We start from the raw sequence: 24,134 nt of genomic DNA, 5'->3' as shown, positions 1-24,134 counted from the left end.
TTTTTGCGGTACGCGGGCCTCTCACTGTTGTGGCCTCTCCCGTTGCGGAGCACAGGCTCTGGACGCGCAGGCTCAGCGGCCATGGCTCACGGGCCCAGCCGCTCCGCGGCATGTGGGATCTTCCCGGACCGGGGCACGAACCCGTGTCCCCTGCATCGGCAGGCGGACTCTCAACCACTGCGCCACCAGGGAAGCCCTATTCCACTTTTATATTAGCCTGTGTCTGCCTGTCTGAAAGCATCTCTTTGTCACATTTTCTTCCCTGTAGCACCATATCCTCCACTCCTGGCTATGTTAGGAAGGCTTTAGTGGGTAGTCAAGCCACTTGGCGTTAAATCTCCGTGCTCTGTGTCCGTCCAGAAACGGTTGAGCCTTTGAAGATTGCTGTAAACTATATGCACCCTGAGGCCTAGAAAGATTTTCCTTAGCTCACCCTCCCTTTTCTGTCTCTCCTGGGGTCCTGGCTGCTAAAATCTAGCAAGAGCTCAGCCTAGTCCTGTGTCTTATTGCATTGAATCCTCAAGGAGAAGAAAAATCAGTCTCATAAAATGGCATACCCATGCTTACAGGCGGGGAAATGAGGCTGGAAAGTAATAAACAACTTGCCCAAGACGATCTAGGTAGTAAGTTGAACTTGGGTGTTTTGGCTGCTCATGGGAGACCCTTTTACTTCTAATGATGCTTCTCAACTTTAGTGCCTGTAAGAATCACCCAGGGGAGTTTGTGAACAGTGCAGCTACCCAGGCCTCCCCACAGAGACTCAGTAGGTAGGTCTAGAGCAGGCCCCAAGAATCCGGATTTTAAACCAGTGTCTCCACAGATTCTGATGCAGGTGGTCTGTGCATCTCACCTGAGAAACACTGAACTCCATCCTGCTCTGTTAGGCCATGATTTCTGGTGAGCTGCTGGGGAGGGGAGAAGAAGAAAGGGGGACATACAGGAGAAGGGTTGGGAGCGACTAAAACTATCTGGGTCCCCTCCCACATGCCCGCAGGCTCGGCCAGGTGTCTGCCTGGCAATACTGTGTCCAAAAATCCAGTCGCCACTGGATGCCCCTTGCCTTCTCCTGCTTCTCTGCAGCCAAGGGGCATTTGAACAGCAGGCGGGTTCCCCCAGCTCAGGCCCCAGGTGCCAGGGCCCAGGCCACAGTCAGTCTACCTGCCAATAATCCACAAAGCACTTTCATCAGTTTAGCTGAGTTATGGGAATTAGCCCAGTCATATTGCATCTGTTTGTCCACAGATACTTTCAGAAATCCTTGGCCTTCCCAGGAGACTTTTCCTGGAATCTTTGCCTGCCCTGGCTTGATCATGAAAAACCTGGATCAGCCCGGAAGTTGGATGTCTGCTCATTTGAGCTTTCAACTAGTCTGGTAAAGGAAGGGGTCCAAGACATCTTGGTATGATGTGTTTCCAGCAAAAAATATTAGCACCACATAATAAGAATAATATTTGGAGGGCCCAGTTCCCATTAGAATTCGGCAAATAGAGCCAGAAGATCTCCTAGGTTCAGATCCAGTTTAAGGGAAAATAATGGCCGATGCAGGTTTGAGTTGCAGAATTGGGTTTCTTCCAGCTCCCTCGAGAGACCAAAGAGAAAACCTGCAGAGAAGCACAAAACGCTGCTCATTGTACCTGCTACTTGTTTGCAAGCAATTGTGTGTCTGCCCTAAAAACCCCACTGGGTTCACCACACTTTGAAATCAGTCTCCGTGATGTAACACACCCGACCGTTCGCCCACACTTGGTGCAGGGTTCGGTGTCTCTGAATCGTGACTGCAGTGGCTGCACTTCTCTGCTTGAACTGTGGCTGCTGGTGGCTTGGCCTTTATTCGGTGAGCCGCAGCTTCAGGAGAGAGCCAGTCTTTTCCTGTGGCACTGGTCTAGCACAGCTATTGTCTTTAATTGTCCTTCTGTGGGCCCACCTTTTCCAGAAAGCTAAATTGGAAGCTTAGCCTCCAATCCTATGGACTGTTCAGAAGACAGGTTGTCAGCTCACCAAGCTGGAACCTGGGGGGACCGAGGTTCAGAGAAGACAGGCCTACCACCTGTGGGGTTTCCACATCTCCTCTGTCCCTGGGAGGAGGGCTGCTGGGACCTGTGTTCACTGTCATCGTGTGTGTTCTAATTGCAGAGCTGGCCGCACATGTAGACGGCGGGTAACCCAAGGTGTACATTCCAAGAGGTCTTCCCATGCAGGAGAGTTTTCTCTTTGATGGAGGAGGAAAGCTGAGCGGTGTTCCATGAGCACGATCTGTGCCTTGAACCAATGAAGGGCAGATAAAGAGCTGACATTCCTGAGGACAGGCTTGCTCCCCTTCTCTGATGGGGGGGTCACAGTCAAGACTTGAGCAGGCCCCCTCATAACTGGAAAGATGGTCTCTGCTGTGGGAGTGATGTTTCACCAGAGCCACCCTCTTCCTCTCATGAAGCAGCTGAGATGATGGGCTACCACCTTCGAGGCTTGCCAGGTACCTTGGCACCTAGAAGGGGCTGCCTTGGACCATGCTCTGGTTGCTAGAAGGGGGTTTCTTGGCAGAATACACAGTCATTCTGTCTTTTTAAGTCATGAGAGTGGGTGGGCCAGGTGAGAAAATTTGGGAAAGCAGCACAAATCCATATTTCCTATTAGAAACACAAAGTCCATCAAATGTGATGGTTGTGAGCTTCACCCGTCCGAGTGAAGGGGGTATTCGTGCTTTCTCTTTGGGACCTAGAGCAGTAGCAGAGGCCTGGATGGTGGCCATTTGCTGGGGCAGGAGGTGGCAGAGAAATTAGCAGCGGTTGTCATGCCCATCGGGGCATCTGGTTGGTTCTTAGATGAGTGGGTGTCTGGTTGTCATTTCCTTGGAATGATGGAGACCAATGGGCTTTCCCACTTGTGTCTCAAACCATGGAGGCTGGAGCTTCCACTCGGGCAGGCTAGTCCCTGGGGCCTGGGTTGACGGATTCAGCAAAATATAAATACAGGCCACCGGTTAAGTCTGAATTTCAGATAAACAACAAATAAATTTTAATATAGTTTTCAGCATATCACTTTAGTATGCAAAGCATTTGTTGTTTATCTGGAATTCACATTTAACTAGGAAGCCTGTTTCCTGTCTGTCAGCACCACCTTGGGCAGTCCCAAGTAAACTCGGAAGTTGTTTCTTCAGACTTTATCACCCATAATGAAGGTGAGGAATCCTCATTTTCAAGGAAAAGAGCAGTTTCAGGTTACTTACCTTAGTGTGGGTTTTGAGTCACTGTTTTCTCTCTCTCTCAGACATGGTAAAATGTTAAGCATGGTTTCTATCGTGGACTATGAGAAATAGGAGATTTTGTCCCCAGGGAAGGAATTTCCAGTCTCATTCCTACAACGCTTCGTGGAGCTGTGGGTTCCTCTCATTCATGCACTCTGCTCTTTTCACTTGGCAATCTTTCCATACAGAAAGACCTTATTCATTCCTTTTTACGGCATCATAGTACTCCAATTGTGTGGATTTGTATAATTTATTTAACCAATTCTATATTAATAGAAATGTAGATTGTTTCTGATACTTTGCTCTTCCCAACGATGCTTTACCGAGTGACATTCTACTGTGTCTTTTTTGCACCTGTATGATTATATGTATATACTTCTTTTTTTCTGCACCCATACAATAAATTATCTGTAACATAAATTCCCACAAATGCTCTTGCTGGGTCCACAGGTGTATGCATGTGTAATCCTGATGGATTCAGACAAGTCACCTGTCATAGATATCGCACTGACCACACCTCCTCCAAGGGTGTAGCATTGCCTGTCGTGACTACTTCCTGAGGCTTTCTTGGGTTGAGGAAGAGGCTAGAGAGTATGGGTAGTTGTTTAATTAGAACATTGTGTTCCCCAACACACTGTTCCCAGAAGTTACCGTTGAAATTCTTTTTTTTTTTTTTTTTTTTGTTGAAATTCTTATTTCAACTCAAGAAGGGAATATTTTTATTTTTTAAATTATAGGTAAATAAATTAGGACTCTTTTGGCTGCAAGTAATAAAATACAGTTCAACTCAGCTCGGTGGGGGATCGGATAGTGAGAAAGGAAGGGAGGTGGCCATCCTAAGGACAAGGATACAGCTCATGGTACCAGAGGCAGAAATGCAGCCACGCGCCCAAGTTTGCACTTGGAGAGGGTCTGCGCGAGTGACTCAGTGTGTGTGTGAAGGACTTTGACTCTGAACTTCGGTCAGGCACCCACGCCAGGTCCAGGCAGCTGTGAACGCTAAAGCATCATGTTGTCCAAACTGAAATCTGGAACCTACTACCCTTTGTGAGCAGAGAGGCTGGGCAGATATTCCAAATGGCATCGGCTACAGCCACAAATAAAATGATTTATCTTCGTCACTTTAATAGTGTAACAAAGAGGATTACAAAAATAGAGCAGACATGAAATGAACGCTGAGGGCCCAATACATCTCTCACGTAAATCACGCCGGTCATTTCTGAGGTTATCATATGGCAGAAATGAGTCAGGTATGAAGTGGACAGATTCTCACCTCTGCTACTGTTTCTATTCAGCACATAGTCTCCTAATAACTGGGTTATCAGAGAAGCTTTTTAGAGTAAAAAAAAATTATTTTAACATTTTTTAAAACAAAAATTTCTCTTTCATGGGTTTCCAAAAAACAAAACAAACAAACAAAAAAAAACCCCACAGATTTCAGGGCTGGCCTGTAGAGCATATTTCAAAGTGATGTGTGATGTCACTTTAGGAAAGTGAGCTGTTTCTTTTTTCAACCTAAAGACAAAATGGCCAGGGAGAAAGCAGCCAAGTCTCTGAGTAATCTTATTGAGGGTTCAATTTTCTAAGTATGACCTTATGCTAGCAACAGCTCCTAAGTAACAAGAAAACAAGCCAAGCTAGGAAGTCTTGCTTCTGCAAGACAAGAGACTCCAAGGCAGCAAAGTCTGAAGGTTAATTCTAGTTACATAACAGGAATGAGTCCTCAATGCCATCAGAGATTACAGACAGCTAAACGGTCACCCGCTCTCTCCCTACAGTTCTGAAGTACGTAGGCTCTCACAGACTTCATCCACCCCACACCTTCCCTTTACTCTCCCTTCCTGCCTTATTTCCTTTTTTTTTTCCCTTTTATTTTCCATTCTATGCTGTATTAGTCAGAGTTCTCCATAGAAACAGAAGCAATAACCTGAAGACATGTATATACGATTTATTATAAGGAAGTGGCTCATGTAATTAGAGAGATGGGCAGGTCCTAATATCTGCAGGGTGGGTAGGCAAGCTGGAGACCCAGAAGAGCCAGTGATCTAGTTCCAGTCCAAGTCTGATGGCCTGTGAATGAGGAAAACTGATGGTGGAGTCTGAAGCAGGTCCAAAAGCTGACAGGCCCAGGAAGAGCCGGTGCCTCGAGTCAAAAAGCAGAAAAACACCAATGACCCAGTTCAAAGACATTCAGGCAGGAGGAATTCTCTCAGACTCAGGGAGAGTCAGTCTTTTTGCTCTGTTTAGGCCTTCAAGTGATTGGATAGGGCTCACCACATTAGGCAGGGCAATCTGCTTTACTCAGTCTACTTACTTAAATCATTAAAGTTATAATACTTACATGTTAATCTCATCCAAAACCATTCTCACAGGAGCACCCAGAATAGTGTTTGACCAGATATCTGGGCATCCTGCGGCCTGGCCAAGGTGACACATAAAATTAAGCGTCACAGTTGCCTTTCTATTCTCTTGTGCACAGGCCACTGCTACATGCTCCCAAGACAGGGACCTTGCATGTCATCTTTTCTGTGTCCCATTTCTCCACTTGTTTTTATGGTAAAGTGTCTAGAAAGGGAAATCTAGACTCACTGTCTGAAACAGCTCACCTCTCACTATTCATCCCAATGGCATTTGTCATCTGTCCCCAACTCTCCATTGAAATTGATTTTCTTAAGAACGTCCATAATCCAATTGTCAAATTCTTTCCTCTCTCACTTTCTGTAACGGCACAGCATCCTGAATTTCCTCTTACCTCTCCAGCCCCTTCCCCTCTGTGGCGTTCCCTGGGGGCCCACTGGCTTCCTTTCCTACTTTATAAGTTCTGTCCACTAGTGTCATACTTTCCCTGGCTTTAACTACCAGCTATAAACACAGACTCAAAATCTGTGTCTTCAACATTAACCTCACTCTGAATCCCAGACTTGTATGTCACTGCTCATGGATTCTCTCTCCACGTGACATTCCCCACATGAAACTGGAACTTAACATGTCATTAAATTCATCATTTTCTCACAGATTTAATTCTTAATTGCCTCCTTCTCATAATGATACTATCATCCACCCAATCTCCTAAGCTTCTACCTGGGAGACATTTATAACAAACACTCCCTCTCCCTTGCCTTCTAATTCCAACCAGTTACTATGCTCTATCCATTCTACTTGCTTAATACCCACCTCCTCACCTCTCCATTGTCTCTGTCATGGGCTTAAACCGGACCCTCCTCATTTCTCATCTAGACCCTAGCAGAGCTTTGTAATGGATTTCTCTCCACCACCCTTCCAGATGCCTTTTCAATTCATCCACTAGATTCAGTGTGATTTTTGTGAGAAGGAAATGTGATCACGTTACTTCTCAGTTAAAACTCTTCAAAGTCTTCCCCATTGTTTTGAGGATGAAGTGTGGAGACAATTCAACAGTCCAGGAGAGAGGCAATGAGCTAAGACAGTGGCAACTGAGATGGAGAGATGGGGGGCAAGGGAGGGGTATGGCGGTCCTAAGGAGCTAGAAAGGACAAGATCCCATTACTGATTAGATGTGGGGAGTGGGAATAACAGAGACGCTAAGGAAAACTCTCCAATTCTGACTTGGAAAATTGAGTGATCATGGCCTCGTTCTCTGAGCCTGGGAATCAAGACCTTCCTTTCCTCATGGACAACAGCAAGTTGACTTACCTGGGTGGGGCACCACGTCTGGGGAAACAAGGCCTCAGGAAACCTGTCAGTCTGGGCAGAGATGAGTCAGAACCTAGTAAAGAAGAAGAAATAAAGATTAATACCAGACGGGAGAAGGAGGCAGTTGAAAGTCCCTATAAATAGCATCTAAGAACTCGACAGGAGTGGAAGGTGCAGAAAACAGTGCCTGAAACAAAGGCCTCTTCTGCCAGGAGGTTCCTAAAAGTTTGCTGACAAAGACCAGGAAAAGAACCAGGGCCATGTGCTCAGCAGGACATTACCTAAGTGCAAAGGGGTTTAAAGGACTTAGAACTCTGACTTCCATTCTCATTTATTTCATGAGCACTGCCGTTCCCTTTTTTCTTGGTCAGGGTTTTGGCTGTAGTTTGGAATATCTTGCTGTTTGCAGAAGATTTTTAAACATGAATTACCTAGTTGCTATGCCTCCGGGGTGCACATTTAGATGTGCACGCGGATGAACTAATAGCTCTTTTCACCTCACTCTCTTTACTGAGTCTTACCAATTTAAAACAAAAGAAAGGCTTATTTTATAGATCTTTGAAACATATCTGAGCATTTCCAATTCACTTAAAAGCCAGTCCCCTCAGGGATCACCCCTAAAGAACCAAGGTCACTTGAAAATCTATACGCCAAATTTACATTGAGCCAAATCACCCAATTTGACTGTTTAGTCAAATTCAAGTATGTCCAACGCATTAAGGTGTTAAATCCTCAACAAATTCTTCTTTGGCGTGGCCAGATGAGATAAGTGCTATTTATTTATTGTTTTTACACAAATGGAAAATATATATATACCATAATTCAGAAGTTTTCACAGGTAACCTGGTTAGAATTCTGAATGGGAACCAAGAGAAGGCTGATCTTTCTGCCAAAGAGAGGCAAACAAATCTGACTTTCTGCTCTGCGAGCAGGTGGCTGATGGACTGTTTTATGAAGTGTTTGGTTAACTCTGTCTTTCTGTCTTAGTTACCTACCAAAATAAACTGCACGAATGCCAACATGATAGAAGGACTCTGTCACCAGCTGGCCGGCATCTAGTAAGGCTCCACAGCCTGGGGAACTGAAATTACTAAGGAAGACAAGTCAATCAGTATGCAGTTTCAAGAGGCCTCTGTTTCAGGTATTGTCAGTGGCCAGACAGTAACAGCCAGTATGCTCTGCTGGCTACACTAGTCCTGGGCCCAGAGCTGTCCTCGGAGCCACAAGGGGGACCCAGCTGGTTTCTGCCCCTGGGCCCTGCTCCCCCTCTACGGAACACCACCTGGTCCCCTGGTGAGGGTCTTTCGGACCCCTTTACCCATAAATCTGACCCAGGGCAAGCCCCATTCCCTTAGGACACTACCCAGGTGGTGAAAGGGGGAACCAGATAAATACACTCAATTCATGATGTTCACTACTGATAAATGCTTAGCTTCTGTGCCTTTTAATTAAATAGCACTGCATTTTCACCATTGCCTTCAAGGCCTTATCTCAAAGGCACAGCAAGGTGGAAACATCACACAGTGTGACAAGGTCAGAGACAGAGAGTCAGAGAAAGAGAGATACTGTCTTTGGTTAATAATACCTTTCATCGTATCCTACCGATTATATATCCAAGCAATAACCTAAATAAGACACAGAATTTTTGTGTCTGAGTCCTTCATCTTATACGTGAGGAAACTGGGGCTTAGAAATGGCTGAGTTGCCCAAAGCCACACACCTGGGACTAGAGCCCAGGTCTCCTGATTTCAGGCCACTGGTCTTCCTGCCTTGAACATCCTACCGCATTGCCAGTTGTGTATGGCCAGATGGAAGATGAAGGTTGCCGAACCTGGCTTATCTTAGTAGCAGCCCAGGCCCCTTCCCATCAAGGACCTTAAACATAAGGATCAGATACCAGACTAGGGAAACACCCAGTGAGAAATGGGGAAAATGTAGACTCAGTGGTCCACTGGCCTCAGTGTGGGAAATAAAATAGGTTGCCAGGAAACCAGGAACTTAGACTGTCCTGAGGGAACCATGAGAGCTGCCTTTCTCAATGGTGAATATCCCGTTCCACAGAAATAACCATCCTTCACGCAGAAGCCCTGCCACTTTTACCCATGCCTGCCCCTCTTCTGGATTCCACTCCACCCTCCCCTTCCTTTAGAAAGAAGTTCTTTTTCCTTCTTACCACGAAGAATTCTCACCGAGCTCCAGGGAAAGAGTCTACTTCATCATATGTTCTCATTCAACAAACTTTTATTAAGCACCTACTGTGTACCAGATACTGAGCTGGGTCCTGGGGAAACAAAGATGGAACAGGCACAGTTATTCTTCTCAAGAGCTCATCATCTGAAGGTCCTATTTGTGTACAAGTGCTTGCTTGCACATGGGTCTAATAGCCCCATGTGGACAGCGGGCATATTTCTAAACCCCAAATCCCAACACATGGTCCAAAAAAAGATTGCTTTTCTAATTTACGACTGTTCTATATGAAGGTCTTTAAAAGGCTTAAAAATTAAATTGCTTTCATAAGTCCTTTAACAAATTTCCTTTGCTGAAAAGAAATAAATTTTATTAAATCAGGCTTTTTTTGAGAAAAATCTGTGCTATGTGTTCATCAAACCCATATGTGTTAACTTGTAAAACCTTGTAATCATAGGCTATTGCAGTTGGAAAGGATCTGAGATATCACCTAAGCCAGTAGATTTGAATTTTTTAATTTTATTTTTTAAACAAACACTTTTTAAGCCAAATATTACCAAAAGTTCCCAAACATAAAACAGTTAAAACTGGACCTGCTTTGGTCAAAGGAGAGATGGAGAGCTCAGAGCCCTCTCTCCTAAACTGCCTCTCCCATCCCACCACCTCTGTTTCCACAGATTTTGGAAGTGCACTCCACAAAAAGTACTATCCAACTACCCCTATGTCCCAAATGGGGACACTGAGATCCAAAGAGAGTATGACCTCATTTTAATGAATTACATCTGCACCAATCCTGTTTCCCAACAGGGTCACATTCTGAGATTCTGGGCATGAGGACTTCAACGTATGAACTGGGGAGTCGAGGCAGGGGTGGGGGGACACAATTCAATCCATAGCGCTGCTTCCTACCCTATCTGGATGAAGATCTTTGTCAAGCCAAGGAAGTCCCTGATACCAGGTCCTTAAGGGAGAGATGTGAGCGTATTTGACCACTGCTGGGAGGAAGTGAGGGGAGAGAGCGGGTGCCTAGAGAGATGTCCCTGGGAAGATAAGAGAGGATGGCCCTGAGGCCAGGCAGAGGGATTAGCTTAAGTAGGAGGGGAGACACTTCCTGTATTATCACAAGGAGGTGGGAAGGAGAAAGGGATGAGTTTGGATGCAAAATGATATACAAATATGGAGGAGGGAATTCAAGGGAGTTGCTTCAAATGGCCCCGCTTTCTTTGTGAAGCAGGAGAGCCTGCCTATTGAGATTGACAGTGGAGTTTGGGGTTGGGGCTCAGTAGACGTACAGAAAATAGAACCAGAGACTTGAGGAGGGTGGGGAAAGTTTGAAATAGCCCTATGTATAGTGGACAATAGCCAGCTTTGTCTTGAGTAGGCACCCAGTACATCATTACAGAAGAGGATCTGTTATCGTTGTATCAGAAAAATGGGAGAATGGGAGGTGAGCTGACCAGGGGAACAGAGAAGGGCTGCCTGACAGTAACAAGGGTCCAGATGGCATTGGTGACCAAAATTTATAGTAGCACCACCTGCAGGGTGTGAGGTTTTTCCAGCAATGCTCAACAGCTGGGAGATTGATGTAGAGAAAGTAAACAGTTGAGTCGATCCAGAGCTGGGCTTTGCCCAGGAGGGTGCATTAAAAGGACAAAGGGGCAAGGAGGCTGAGGATGTTAGCAAGAGGAGGGTGAAGTGAGGAAGCTCAGGGGCCCAGGTAGGTAGAGAAGGAAGTGAGCAGGCTGTGCCTGTTGCTGCAGACGAGCCTTGCACATGCCCCTTGCTTGCTGTTGACCAGAGCACACGGTCATGGCTGCCTCCTGGAGGGACAGATGCTGCCAGATGTGGCATGCTAGTGAGCTGTGGCCAGTGGGCTCCTCAGCTGATCTTCCTCCTCTAAGGTGGTCCTGACTGGCCCAAGCTGGGTAATTCAGCAATTTGTACCTAGCCACAAGGGTCAGAGCACACTCTGGGGACACACATATCCCTATGAAAGGATGAGGTCGACACCGGCTGCATATCTGGATCTTATGACTGTGAATCTTCCAAGGCCACAGATCTTCTCTTAATATACATCTACTGACATTATTAGCAGTCAACTCAGAACTCCAAGTTACTAGAATCACTTTAGTATCTTCCAATACGAAATAACTGGGGTGGGGGGGAAAGAAACTTTTTAGTGGCATACTAAAAATACTCCTAGTACAGAATGATTAAAACTAAAAACCAGTACCAAACTTTGTCAGGAGCAATGGAAACTCTCATACCCTGCTGCTAAGACTATAAATTGGTGCAACAACTTTGGAAATTTTGGTATTTTCCATTAAAATTGAAGATATGCATATCCATCATCCAACAGTTCCATTCCTAGGTATATGAACAACAGAAATAGATAAAGATCTGCATAGCATGAATTGTTCATAATGGTCTAATACTAGAGACAATTCAGTTGTCCATCAGCATTAAAATGGAAGGATATCCATACAATAGAACACTATACAGCAATGAAATTGACAAGCTACAGCTATAGGCAACAGCGTTGATGAATTTCACGAACATAATGCCAAGTGGAAGAGGCCAACATAAATACATACTGTATGATCTGTCTATTCAGAGTTCAAAAACAGGGAAGAGTGACTAATATATAGGAATGCAGACTTCAGTGGGTAAAGTATAAAGAAAAGCAAGGAGGGATTACCATCATAGTCAGGATAGTTGCCTCTAGACAGGCTTACCGCTAACATCTGTGGGGCTTATATGGAGAACTGCATACCATAGCCCTAAATATTTAAAAGTTGTAAATTAAACTAATAAGCTATTAAATAACAGATGTTCTATCCTCCTACCTTGACAAATGTATCTTCACTGCAACCTGGAAGACCAGGTTGGACCTGAGAATTCTTGGATGGCTTAAAGCTTCTTGCTGGAACGCGTGACACAAGAAGAGCCGGCCCCCAGACCCTCGGGCCATCCGCCTTCTCCTCCCAGCCCTGCTCCATCCCATACCTCAAGGGCCTTGTGCTCAAGTATGTGTACTCCCTAACTTTCGTCCACAGCATCCTACAAATATCTGCCCCTGGGCCCCCCATCAGGAAGGTGGAACTGAGGACGAGCCCCGGGAAGACCTGGGAGTGGGCCTGGAATCATTTGAACGGGGAATTCCAGCGCCCCCGTGCTTGGTGCCTTGTCCGGAAAGGGGGACATGGGTTCCAAGTGGACATGGCCTCTTGGCCTGACAGACGCCCCTGTCCCTTTGGAAAGGGGCACGGCTGGAGGAGCGCTGAAGCCCCGAAGCACAGGCCCAGCAGAGAGCCCCTGTGTGTGGCTTAGGGCAGTACCACTTTTTTTTTTTTTTTAAATTAATGTATTTTTTTATTTTTGGCTGTGTTGGGTCTTCGTTGCTACATGTGGGCTTTCTCTAGTTGCGGTGAGCAGGGGCTACTCTTCTTTGTGGTGCGTGGGCTTCTCATTGCGGTGGCTTCTCTTGTTGCAGAGCACAGGCTCTAGGTGCACAGACTTCAGTAGTTGTGGCTCATGGGCTCTAGAGCGCCGGCTCAGTAGTTGTGGCGCATGGGCTTAGTTATTCCACGGCAGGTGGAACCTTCCCGGACCAGGGCTCGAACCCGTGTCCCCTGCAGTGGCAGACATATTCTTTTTTTTTTAACACACAAACACACTGTATTTTATTTTATTTTTTATTTATTTATTTTTGGCTGTGTTGGGTCTTCGTTTCTGTGCGAGGGCTTTCTCTAGTTGCGGCGAGCGGGGGCCACTCTTCATCGCGGTGTGCGGGCCTCTCACTGTCACGGCCTCTCTTGTTGCGGAGCACGGGCTCCAGAAGCGCAGGCTCAGTAGTTGTGGCTCATAGGCCTAGTTGCTCCGCGGCACGTGGGATCTTCCCAGACCAGGGCTCCAACCCGTGTCCCCTGCATTAGCAGGCAGATTCTCAACCACTGCGCCACCAGGGAAGCCCCCTGTATTTTATTTTTATAAGAGATAAATAAACTGACAGCAAGCATTGTAAATGGATGGCCACAACAAAAGCAACAGTGATTGCAATTACCAAACACGAAACACACTCACACTATGTCATAATATTGACATTCAGTCCAGTAATCCTCCACTGTAACACCTCCTTTACTTTGCAGTGAAAATTGATTTATATATTTTTTGCCTTTGAGTCCTTGTGGGATGTTTTTTTTTAATTCAAACAGAAAGTCACAAAAATTATAATCATCCTCATCAGTTCACTCAGTCCCATGTAATTAATTTTTTTTTCATCTTGATCTTTTGTTAGCACTTTTATGAATTCATCAGTTTTCCATTAGAGTTCTGAAGGGCACCACCACTTTTAAAGGAAACAGAGGGCTGTGTTAGGAAAGGCACTGGAAAACTTCTGGGGTCCAGGCAGTATTCTATAACTTGACCTAGGGGGGTTTACAGTTACAATAATTTATTAAGCTCTACATTTGTTTTATACAGCTTTCTGTACGTGTGTTATATTTCACAATAAAGAATTAATGAAATCTCTATATATTCTATTCCTGGTGCTGCAGTTTATGGGATCCCCACAGACAAATCAGCTCAGAGTGGTTGCACTTAAGCTCAGACACCTTGGGCCGTTAAAATGCCTCAAGGTGTGAAGACCTAAGGGGGAAGTGGACAGATGCTGGAAACACAATAACTCTCACAGCTGGTTCTCTCCACTGTCCAGACCGAGATCCTTGAGTGGCATGGACAGATTTAGGCAGAACGATGAGTCATGGGCCTGTGTCCTCCTGCCTAGCCACTGCAAGTGCCTCAGAGGGAAATTCCTTTTCCTCCCTCTTAAATAAGATTACAGATACTGTGTTTATCAAACCGAAATTATAGGAGGCTGTTCCTATCCTAGCAGAAGTGAAAGAAGACCAACTCCCAATTATCCTCAGTTTGGAAAGCAGTTCTAGGAAGACTTCTCTCCATCAAGGCAGCTGGATGGGTTAATTACACAGTTTGCTGAGCTTCTACTGTGTCCTAGACGCAACCCTTATTTTTCAGCTCAACATTTTAAAACATTCATTTAGTTTTTATTTTTTTCATTCTTGATAGGAAAAACATTTTCCTTTTACAAAGATTCAGATTTCTGATTCTCAAAAAGATTTCCCAGTGCCCCACGTGGTTTAAGTATCAGGGTTTTTCTAAGAATATATATTTCTTTTTTTTTTTTTTTTCATTTTAACATCTTTATTGGAGTATAATTGCTTTACAATGGTATGTTACTTTCAGCTTCACAGCAAAATGAATCAGTTATGTATATACATATGTTCCCATATCTCTTCCCTCTTGCGTCACCCTCCCTCCCACCCTCCCTATCCCACCCCTCCAGGCGGTCACAAAGCACCGAGCTGATCTCCCTGTGCTATGCGGCTGCTTCCCACTAGCTATCTACCTTACGTTTGGTAGTGTATATATGTCCATGCCTCTCTCCCGCTTTGTCACAGTTTACTCTTCCCCCTCCCCATAGCCTCAAGTCCATTCTCTAGTAAGTCTGTGTCTTTATTCCTGTTTCACCCCTAGGTTTTTCATGACATTTTTTTCCCTTAAATTCCAAATATATGTGTTAGCATACGGTATTTGTCTCTCTCTTTCTGACTTACTTCACTCTGTATCACAGACTCTAGGTCTGTCCACCTCATTACAAATAGCTCAATTTCGTTTCTTTTTATGGCTGAGGAATATTGTATTGTATATATGTGCCACATCTTCTTTATCCATTCATCCGACGATGGACACTTAGGTTGTTTCCATCTCTGGGCTATTGTAAATAGAGCTGCAATGAACATTTTGGTACATGACTCTTTTTGAATTATGGTTTTCTCAGGGTATATGCCCAGTAGTGGGATTGCTGGGTCATATGGTAGTTCTATTTGTACTTTTTTAAGGAACCTCCATACTGTTCTCCACAGTGGCTGTATCAATTTACATTCCCACCAACAGTGTAAGAGGGTTCCCTTTTCTCCACACCCTCTCCAGCATTTATTATTTCTAGATTTTTTGATGATGGCCATTCTGACTGGTGTGAGATGATATCTCATTGTAGTTTTGATTTGCATTTCTCTAATGATTAGTGATGTTGAGCATTCTTTCATGTGTTTGTTGGCAGTTTGTATATCTTCTTTGGAGAAATGTCTATTTAGGTCTTCTGCCCATTTTTGGATTGGGTTGTTTGTTTTTTTGTAATTAAGCTGCATGAGCTGCTTATAAATTTTGGAGATTAATCCTTTGTCAGTTGCTTCATTTGCAAATATTTTCTCCCATTCTGAGGGTTGTCTTTTGGTCTTGTTTATGGTTTCCTTTGCTGCGCAAAAGTTTTTAAGTTTCATTAGGCCCCATTTGTTTATTTTTGTTTTTATTTCCATTTCTCTAGGAGGTGGGTCAAAAAGGACCTTGCTGTGATTTATGTCATAGAGTGTCCTGCCTATGTTTTCCTCTAAGAGTTTGATAGTTTCTGGCCTTACATTTAGGTCTTTAATCCATTTTGAGCTTATTTTTGTGTATGGTGTTAGGGAGTGATCTAATCTCATATTTTTACATGTAGCTGTCGAGTTTTCCCAGCACCACTTATCGAAGAGGCTGTCCTTTCTCCACTGTACATTCCTGTCTCCTTTATCAAAGACAAGGTGACCATATGTGCATGGGTTTATCTCTGGGCTTTCTATCCTGTTCCATTGATCTATATTTCTGTTTTTGTGCCAGTACCATACTGTCTTGATTACTGTAGGTTTGTAGTATAGTCTGAAGTCAGGAAGCCTGATTTCTCCAGCTCCATTTTTCGTTCTCAAGATTGCTTTGGCTATTCGGGGTCTTTTGTGTTTCCATACAAATTGTGAAATTTTTTGTTCTAGTTCTGTGAAAAATGCCACTGGTAGTTTGATAGGGATTGCACTGAATCTGCAGATTGCTTTGGGTAGTAGAGTCATTTTCACAATGTTGATTCTTCCAATCCAAGAACATGGTATATCTCTCCATTTATTTGTATCATCTTTAATTTCTTTCATCAGTGTCTTATAATTTTCTGCATGCACGTCTTTTGTCTCCTTAGGTAGGTTTATTCCTAGATATTTTATTCTTTTTGTTGCAGTGGTAAATGCGAGTGTTTTCTTGATTTCACTTTCAGATTTTTCATCCTTAGTGTATAGGAATGCCAGAGATTTCTGTGCATTAATTTTGTATCCTGCTACTTTACCAAATTCATTGATTAGCTCTAGTAGTTTTCTGGTAGCAGCTTTAGGATTCTCTATGTATAGTATCATGTCATCTGCAAACAGTGACAGCTTTACTTCTTCTTTTCCGATTTGGATTCCTTTTATTTCTTTTTCTTCTCTGATTGCTGTGGCTAAAACTTCCAAAACTATGTTGAATAAGAGTGGTGAGAGTGGGCAACCTTCTCTTGTTCCTGATCTTAGTGGAAGTGCTTTCAGTTTTTCACCATTGAGGATGATGTTGGCTGTGGGTTTGTCATATATGGCCTTTATTATGTTGAGGAAAGTTCCCTCTATGCCTACTTTCTGCAGGGTTTTTATCATAAATGGGTGTTGAATTTTGTCAAAAGCTTTCTCTGCATCTATTGAGATGATCATATGGTTTTTCCCCTTCAATTTGTTAATATGGTGTATCATGTTGATTGATTTGCGTATATTGAAGAATCCTTGCGTTCCTGGAATAAACCCCACTTGATCATGGTGTATGATCCTTTTAATGTGCTGTTGGATTCTGTTTGCTAGTATTTTGTTGAGGATTTTTGCATCTATGTTCATCAGTGATATTGGCCTGTACTTTTCTTTCTTTGTGACATCCTTGTCTGGTTTTGGTATCAGGGTGATGGTGGCCTCGTAGAATGAGTTGGGGAGTGTTCCTCCCTCTGCTATATTTTGGAAGAGTTTGAGAAGGATAGGTGATAGCTCTTCTCTAAATGTTTGATAGAATTCGCCTGTGAAGCCATCTGGTCCTGGGCTTTTGCTTGTTGGAAGATTTTTAATCACAGTTTCAATTTCAGTGCTTGTGACTGGTCTGTTCATATTTTCTATTTCTTCCTGATTCAGTCTTGGCAGGTTGTGCCTTTCTAAGAATTTGTCCATTTCTTCCAGGTTGTCCATTTTATTGGCATAGAGTTGCTTGTAGTAATCTCTCATGATCTTTTGTATTTCTGCAGTGTCAGTTGTTGCTTCTCCTTTTTCATTTCTAATTCTATTGATTTGAGTCTTCTCCCTTTTTTTCTTGATGAGTATGGCCAATGGTTTATCAATTTTGTTTATCCTTTCAAAGAACCAGCTTTTAGTTTTATTGATGTTTGCTATCGTTTCCTTCATTTCTTTTTCATTTATTTCTGATCTGATTTTATGATTTCTTTCCTTCTGCTAACTTTGGGGTTTTTTTGTTCTTCTTTCTCTAATTGCTTTAGGTGCAAGGTTAGGTTGTTTATTCGAGATGTTTCCTGTTTCTTAAGGTAGGATTGTATTGGTAACAACTTCCCTCTTAGAACTGCTTTTGCTGCATCCCATAGGTTTTGGGTCGTCGTGTCTCCATTGTCATTTGTTTCTAGGTATTTTTTGATTTCCTCTTTGATTTCTTCAGTGATCACTTCGTTATTAAGTAGTGTATTGTTTAGCCTCCATGTGTTTGTAATTTTTACAGATCTTTTCCTGTAATTGATATCTAGTCTCATAGCATTGTGGTCGGAAAAGATACTTGATACAGTTTCAATTTTCTTAAATTTACCAAGGCTTGATTTGTGACCCAAGATATGATCTATCCTGGAGAATGTTCCATGAGCACTTGAGAAAAATGTGTATTCTGTTGTTTTTGGATGGAATGTCCTATAAATATCAATGAAGTCCATCTTGTTTAATGCATCATTTAAAGCTTGTGTTTCCTTTTTTATTTTCATTTTGGATGATCTGTCTATTGGTGAAAGTGGGGTGTTCAAGTCCCCTACTATGAATGTGTTACTGTCGATTTCCCCTTTTATGGCTGTTAGTATTTGCCTTATGTATTGAGGTGCTCCTATGTTGGGCGCATAAATATTTACAATTGTTATATCTTCTTCTTGGATCGATCCCTTGATCATTATGTAGTGTCCTTCTTTGTCTCTTCTAATAGTCTTTATTTTAAAGTATATTTTGTCTGATATGAGAATTGCTACTCCAGCTTTCTTTTGGTTTCCATTTGCATGAAATACCTTTTTCCATCCCCTTACTTTCAGTCTATATGTGTCTCTAGGTCTGAAGTGGGTCTCTTGTAGACAGCAAGTATATGCGTCTTGTTTTTGTATCCATTCAGCCAATCTGTGTCTTTTGGTGGGAGCATTTAGTCCATTTACATTTAAGGTAATTATCGATATGTATGTTCCTATTCCCATTTTCTAAATTGTTTTGGGTTTGTTATTGTAGGTCTTTTCCTTCTTTTGTGTTTCTTGCCTAGGGAAGTTCCTTTAGCAGTTGTTGTAGAGCTGGTTTGGTGGTGCTGAACTCTCTCAGCTTTTGCTTGTCTGTAAAGGTTTTAATTTCTCCATCAAATCTGAATGAGATCCCTGCTGGGTAGAGTAATCTTGGTTGCAGGTTTTTCTCCTTCATCACTTTCAATATGTCCTGCCACTCCCTTCTGGCTTGCAGAGTTTCTGCTGAAAGATCAGCTGTTAACCTTATGGGGATTCCCTTGTGTGTTATTTGTTGTTTTTCCCTTGCTGCTTTTAATATGCTTTCTTTGTATTTAATTTTTGACAGTTTGATTAATATGTGTCTTGGCGTATTTCTCCTTCGATTTATCCTGTATGGGACTCTCTGTGCTTCCTGGACTTGATTAACTATTTCCTTTCCCATATCAGGGAAGTTTTCAACTATAATCTCTTCAAATATTTTCTCAGTCCCTTTGTTTTTCTCTTCTTCTTCTGGAACCCCTATAATTCGAATGTTGGTGCGTTTAATGTTGTCCCAGAGGTCTCTGAGACTGTCCTCAGTTCTTTTCATTCTTTTTTCTTTATTCTGCTCTGCAGTAGTTATTTCCACTATTTTATCTTCCAGGTCACTTATCTGTTCTTCTGCCTCAGTTATTCTGCTATTGATCCCATCTAGAGTATTTTTCATTGCATTTATTGTGTTGTTCATCATTGTTTGTTTCATCTTTAGTTCTTCTAGGTCCTTGTTAAATGTTTCTTGCATTTTCTCTATTCTATTTCTAAGATTTTGGATCATCTTTACTATCATTATTCTGAATTCTTTTTCAGGTAGACTGCCTATTTTCTCTTCATTTGTTAGGTCTGGTGGGTTTTTATCTTGCTGCTTCGTCTGCTGTGTGTTTTTCTGTCTTTTCACGTTGCTTATCTTACTGTGTTTGGGGTCTCCTTTTTGCAGGCTGAAGGTTCGTATTCCTGTTGTTTTTAGTGTCTTTCCCCAGTGGCTAAGGTTGGTTCAGTGGGTTGTGTAGGCTTCCTGGTGGAGGGTACTAGTGCCTGTGTTCTGGTGGATGAGGCTGGATCTTGTCTTTCTGGTGGGCAGGTCCATGTCTGGTGGTGTGTTTTGGGGCGTCTGTAGACTTATTATGATTTTGGGCAGCCTCTCTGGTAATGGGTGGGGTTGTGTTCCTGTCTTGCTAGTTGTTTGGCATAGGATGTCCAGCACTGTAGCTTGCTGGTCGTTGAGTGAAGCTGGGTGCTGGCATTGAGATGGAGATCTCTGGGAAATTTTCGCCGTTTGATATTATGTGCAGCTGGGAGGCCTCTTGTGGACCAGTGTCCTGAAGTTGGCTCTCCCACCTCAGAGGCACAGCACTGACTCCTGGCTGCAGCACCAAGAGCCTTTCATCCACAGGGCTCCTTAATTTGGGATGATTCGTTGTCTATTCAGGTATTCCACAGATGCAGGGTATATCAAGTCGATTGTGGAGCTTTAATCCGCTGCTTCTGAGGTTGCTGGGAGAGATTTCCCTTTCTCTTCTTTGTTCTCACAGCTCCCAGGGGCTCAGCTTTGGATTTGGCCCCGCCTGTGCGTGTAGGTCGCCGGAGGGCGTCTGTTCTTCGTTCAGACAGGATGGGGTTAAAGGAGCCGCTGATTCGGGGGCTCTGGCTCACTCAGGCCGGGGGAGGGAGGGGCACTGCGTGCGGGGCGGGCCTGCGGCGGCAGAGGCCGGCGTGACGTTGCACCAGCCTGAGGCGCGCCGTGCGTTCTCCCAGGGGAGTTGTCCCTGGATCCCGGGACCCTGGCAGTGGCGGGCTGCACAGGCTCCCCGGAAGGGGGTTGTGGATAGTGACCTGTGCTCGCCCACAGGCTTCTTGGTGGCGGCAGCAGCGGCCTTAGCGTCTCATGTCTGTCTCTGGGGTCCGCACTTTTAGCCGCGGCTCGCGCCCGTCTCTGGAGCTCCTTTAAGCAGCGCTCTTAATCCCCTCCCCTCGCGCACCAGGAAATAAAGAGGGAAGAAAAAGTCTCTTGCCTCTTGGGCAGCTCCAGACTTTTCCCAGACTCCCTCCCGGCTAGCCGTAGCGCACTAACCCCGCAGGCTGTGTTCACGCCGCCAGTCCTCTCCCGGCGCTCCTACCGAAGCCGGAGCCTCAGCTCGCAGCCCCGCCCGCCCCGGCGGGTGAGCAGACAAGCCTCTCGGGCAGGTGAGTGCTGGCCCTGATCCTCTGTGCGGGAATCTCTCCGCTTTGCCCTCCGCACCCCTGTTGCTGTGCTCTCCTCCACGGCTCCGAAGCTCCCCAATTCCGCCACCCACAATCTCCGCCCGAGAAGGGGCTTCCTAGTGTGTGGACACTTTTCCTCCTTCACAGCTCCCTCCCGCTGGTGCAGGACCCGTCCTTATCCTTTTGTCTCTGTTTATTTTTTTCTTTTGCCCTAACCAGTTACGTGGGGGGTTTCTTGCCTTTTGGGAGGTCTTAGGTCTTCTGCCAGCGTTCAGTAGGTGTTCTGTAGGAGTTGTTTCACGTGTAGATGTATTTCTGGTGTATCTGTGGGGAGGAAGGTGATCTCGCGTCTTACTCTTCCGCCATCTTCCCGGAAGTCCTCTAAGAATATATATTTCAACTACGGTCCATAAAGATACACACCTCATCCCAAAACTGAACCTTATGGCTGAGAGATGATGAAGGGGAAGTGAAAAACTGGCCAGTACTAACCAACCAAAAGCCCAGGCAATATTTTTTCCCAAAAAAATCTAATTTCTGAGCTTTGCATCTAAGCTGTTTAAAGGCCACATTGCCAAAGTGCCAGTTTTCCTCATTTTTGGGAAACAAGAAAAGCGTATGGCTCCAGGGACCTTCACAAACTGCTGCTGAGAAGTGGAGCCAGGCACATTTGGTGGCTTCAAGATTATCAAAGTAGCAACATATTAGATGAGTTTAAAGGAGGATGATGAGGCAGTGGGGTAGAGGGGTAGGAAAACAAGTTAAATCAATAGGAGGACTAACGTTGTAGATTACAGACAGTGAAAGATCACTCATTTCTACCATTTTGCCCCAGTAAGAAACACCTGACAGACATCTACCCATCACTTAAGACTCCACCCAGGGCTTCCCTGGTGGCGCAGTGGTTGAGAGTCCGCCTGCCGATGCAGGGGACACAGGTTCGTGCCCCGGTCCGGGAAGATCCCACATGCTGCGGAGCGGCTGGGCCCGTGAGCCATGGCTGTTGAGCCTGCGCGTCCGGAGCCTGTGCTGCGCAACGGGAGAGGCCGCAACAGTGAGAGGCCCGCGCACCGCCAAAAAAAAAAAAAAAAAAAGACTCCACCCAAAGTTTACCTTCTCCCTCCTTCGAGCTTTCACCAGACCCACTTAGTATTCTACCAGAGTTGCTGTAACGTTTTACAGGACTGTACTGTTTGGTTTGCCTTCCTAGACTGTGGGCTTCTTGAGGACGGGACCATACTTTATGCATCTTCAAAGTTCCAGCTAATGCATAGTATGAGCTCCCCAAATGTTATCCTTGACTGCGTGAATAACTGATGGCTTCCATTAATATAGATTTGGCTTTTCCAGCTGCTATGATGCCACCCTTAAGTGATGAAAAGCATCTCAGCCTCTGCCAGAGTTTACCCACTGGTTTTTGTTTGTTTGTTTTGTTTACAGGCTGCGCGTGGGCTTTCTCTAGTTGCGGCGAGCGGAGGCTGCTCTGTGGTGCGCGGGCTTCTCATTGCGGTGGCTTCTCTTGTTGGGGAGCACGGGTTCTAGGCGCACGGACTTCAGTAGTTGTGGCTCGCGGGCTCTAGAGCGCAGGCTCAGTAGTTGTGGCTCACGGGCATAGTTGCTCTGCGACATGTGGGATCTCCCTGGACTAGGGTTCAAACTCATGTCCCCTGCATTGGCAGGCGGATTCTTAACCACTACACCACCAGGGAAGTCCCTACCCACTGTTTTTAACTTCTCTTTTCAGGCTCAGGAAGCTGTGAATTCCTTAATGTCATACACTGGCCTGAGAACATCGTGTATTCCTTAAGCAGAGTTATGAGAAAGAAGAACCTGGTCAGCCGACTCAAACACTGGAATTGTCCTTTTCAAGACCCAGAGCTCAAACATTCCTTGGCGTAACAGACAGAAGCACCTGGGAAAATGTGGGCAAGGGTGAGTAGTGATGAAAACACCAGGCATTTCGTGTGCGTCTCTTTCGACCAACTCAACTCAGACAAATTCCTTTGAAACAGTAATACAAGTGGCATTCCTTTCCCACCCAGGACTGCAACTAACACTTGAAATTGAAAGGTTGATTTTAGGCCACCAGATTTTGCTCTGTTAGGTGAATCTTTTTACATGGGGATGCTGATGCCCACGGGAAATCCTCTTCCATTCAGAAATCTCAGGGGAAGCAGTCTTGTGGGATAGAGGTAGAATATTCCAGCTAGTGTAACTAGTGCCCAGGTCTGGACTTCCAGTTACAGTGCTGAACTTCCAAAAGCTGATCACCTAGGTTACCGATTAGCCAGTTCTCTGGTGCCTCCTTTCTCTGTCTGCCAGTCATCTCTGAACCATTCCTTTTCCGCTCAGCCATTCCCCAAGAAAACCACCTTGGCCTGGGGTGGAGGTTAGGGTTAAAAGAGTCACCTCTCCTATCGGACCAAGGTTTCCTAAAGGTTTCATGGAAGCTAAGTAGGAGAAGTGATGTGTAATTGCACCTATTAATTGCCTTCTATTGGAGACGGGCGGCGGGGCCTCGCGCGGTGACCTTGGGAACAGAACTGGCTTTAGCCTCTCTCCTATGTGAGTGTGAGCCACTTCCTGGAAGCTTTTGAAACTCTGTTTTCAAATTTATAAAATGGTGATAGAAGGATTGTCTTGAGGATGAAATGAGAAAGTGCACATAAAGTAACTTGTGCTTGACAGAAAGAAAGTTAATTCCCTTATGTGTTGAGATTAGTAATCCGTTGTGTGTGTCACATGGAGAACTAACCACCAACATAAATCAGAAAGCACCAGGCAGCCCCGTCAATCCAAACAGGGCCCTATTTCATTTACAGAGAAAGGCTGTAAGTTACGCAAAATGACAAATGTTTTCTTAAAACATTTGGTAAGTAATAAAAGGATTTTCCTGGAAGCCTTTAAAAACCAGTAAGATTGTCATATCACTGTAGTGTTTTAAAGTAATGATCCCTTAAAAATTCCTCCTAGTCTTAGGATTCTATGACAAAAATCTGTCACAGAATTGGCCATTTTGAGGCTTCAACCAAACCAAAGTATGAATTCAAACTGGAGCAGATTACATTTATTTGTGATTCCTCAAGTCATTCAGTGTGAATATTAACTTCTTTTTTTTTTTTTAACATCTTTATTGGAGTATAATTGCTTTACAATGGTTTGTTAGTTTCCACTTTATAACAAAGTGAATCAGTTATGTATATACATATGTTCCCATATCTCTTCCCTCTTGCGTCTCCCTCCCTCCCACTTTCCCTATCCCACCCCTCCAGGTGGTCACAAAGCACTGAGCTGATCTCCCTGTGCTATGCGGCTGCTTCCCACTAGCTACCTCCCTTACGTTTGGTAGTGTATATATGTCCATGCCTCTCTCTCGCTTTG

General features: G+C 44.5%; 1 protein-coding gene across 2 annotated transcripts in view; it reads left to right on the top strand.

The window, feature by feature from the left end:
* The window catches only part of NEDD9 (neural precursor cell expressed, developmentally down-regulated 9), a 296,988-nt gene that overhangs the window by 160,321 nt on the left and 112,533 nt on the right, over positions 1-24,134 (top strand). For both annotated transcript variants that reach the window (XM_027128364.1, XM_027128365.1), the window contains one exon: positions 22,498-22,685. In XM_027128364.1, the coding sequence (XP_026984165.1) occupies positions 22,674-22,685 (12 nt within the window). In that variant the 5' untranslated portion in view covers positions 22,498-22,673. The remainder of the gene's footprint in view (positions 1-22,497; positions 22,686-24,134) is intronic.

This window comes from Aethalodelphis obliquidens, unplaced genomic scaffold (genome assembly GCF_003676395.1).
Source record: "Aethalodelphis obliquidens isolate GAN/ISIS:26980383/991018 unplaced genomic scaffold, ASM367639v1 scaffold34, whole genome shotgun sequence".
NCBI classification, from domain to species: Eukaryota; Metazoa; Chordata; class Mammalia; order Artiodactyla; family Delphinidae; genus Aethalodelphis; species Aethalodelphis obliquidens.
Note: the sequence above shows the minus strand (reverse complement) of the source record. Positions and strands in the feature narration are given on the sequence as shown.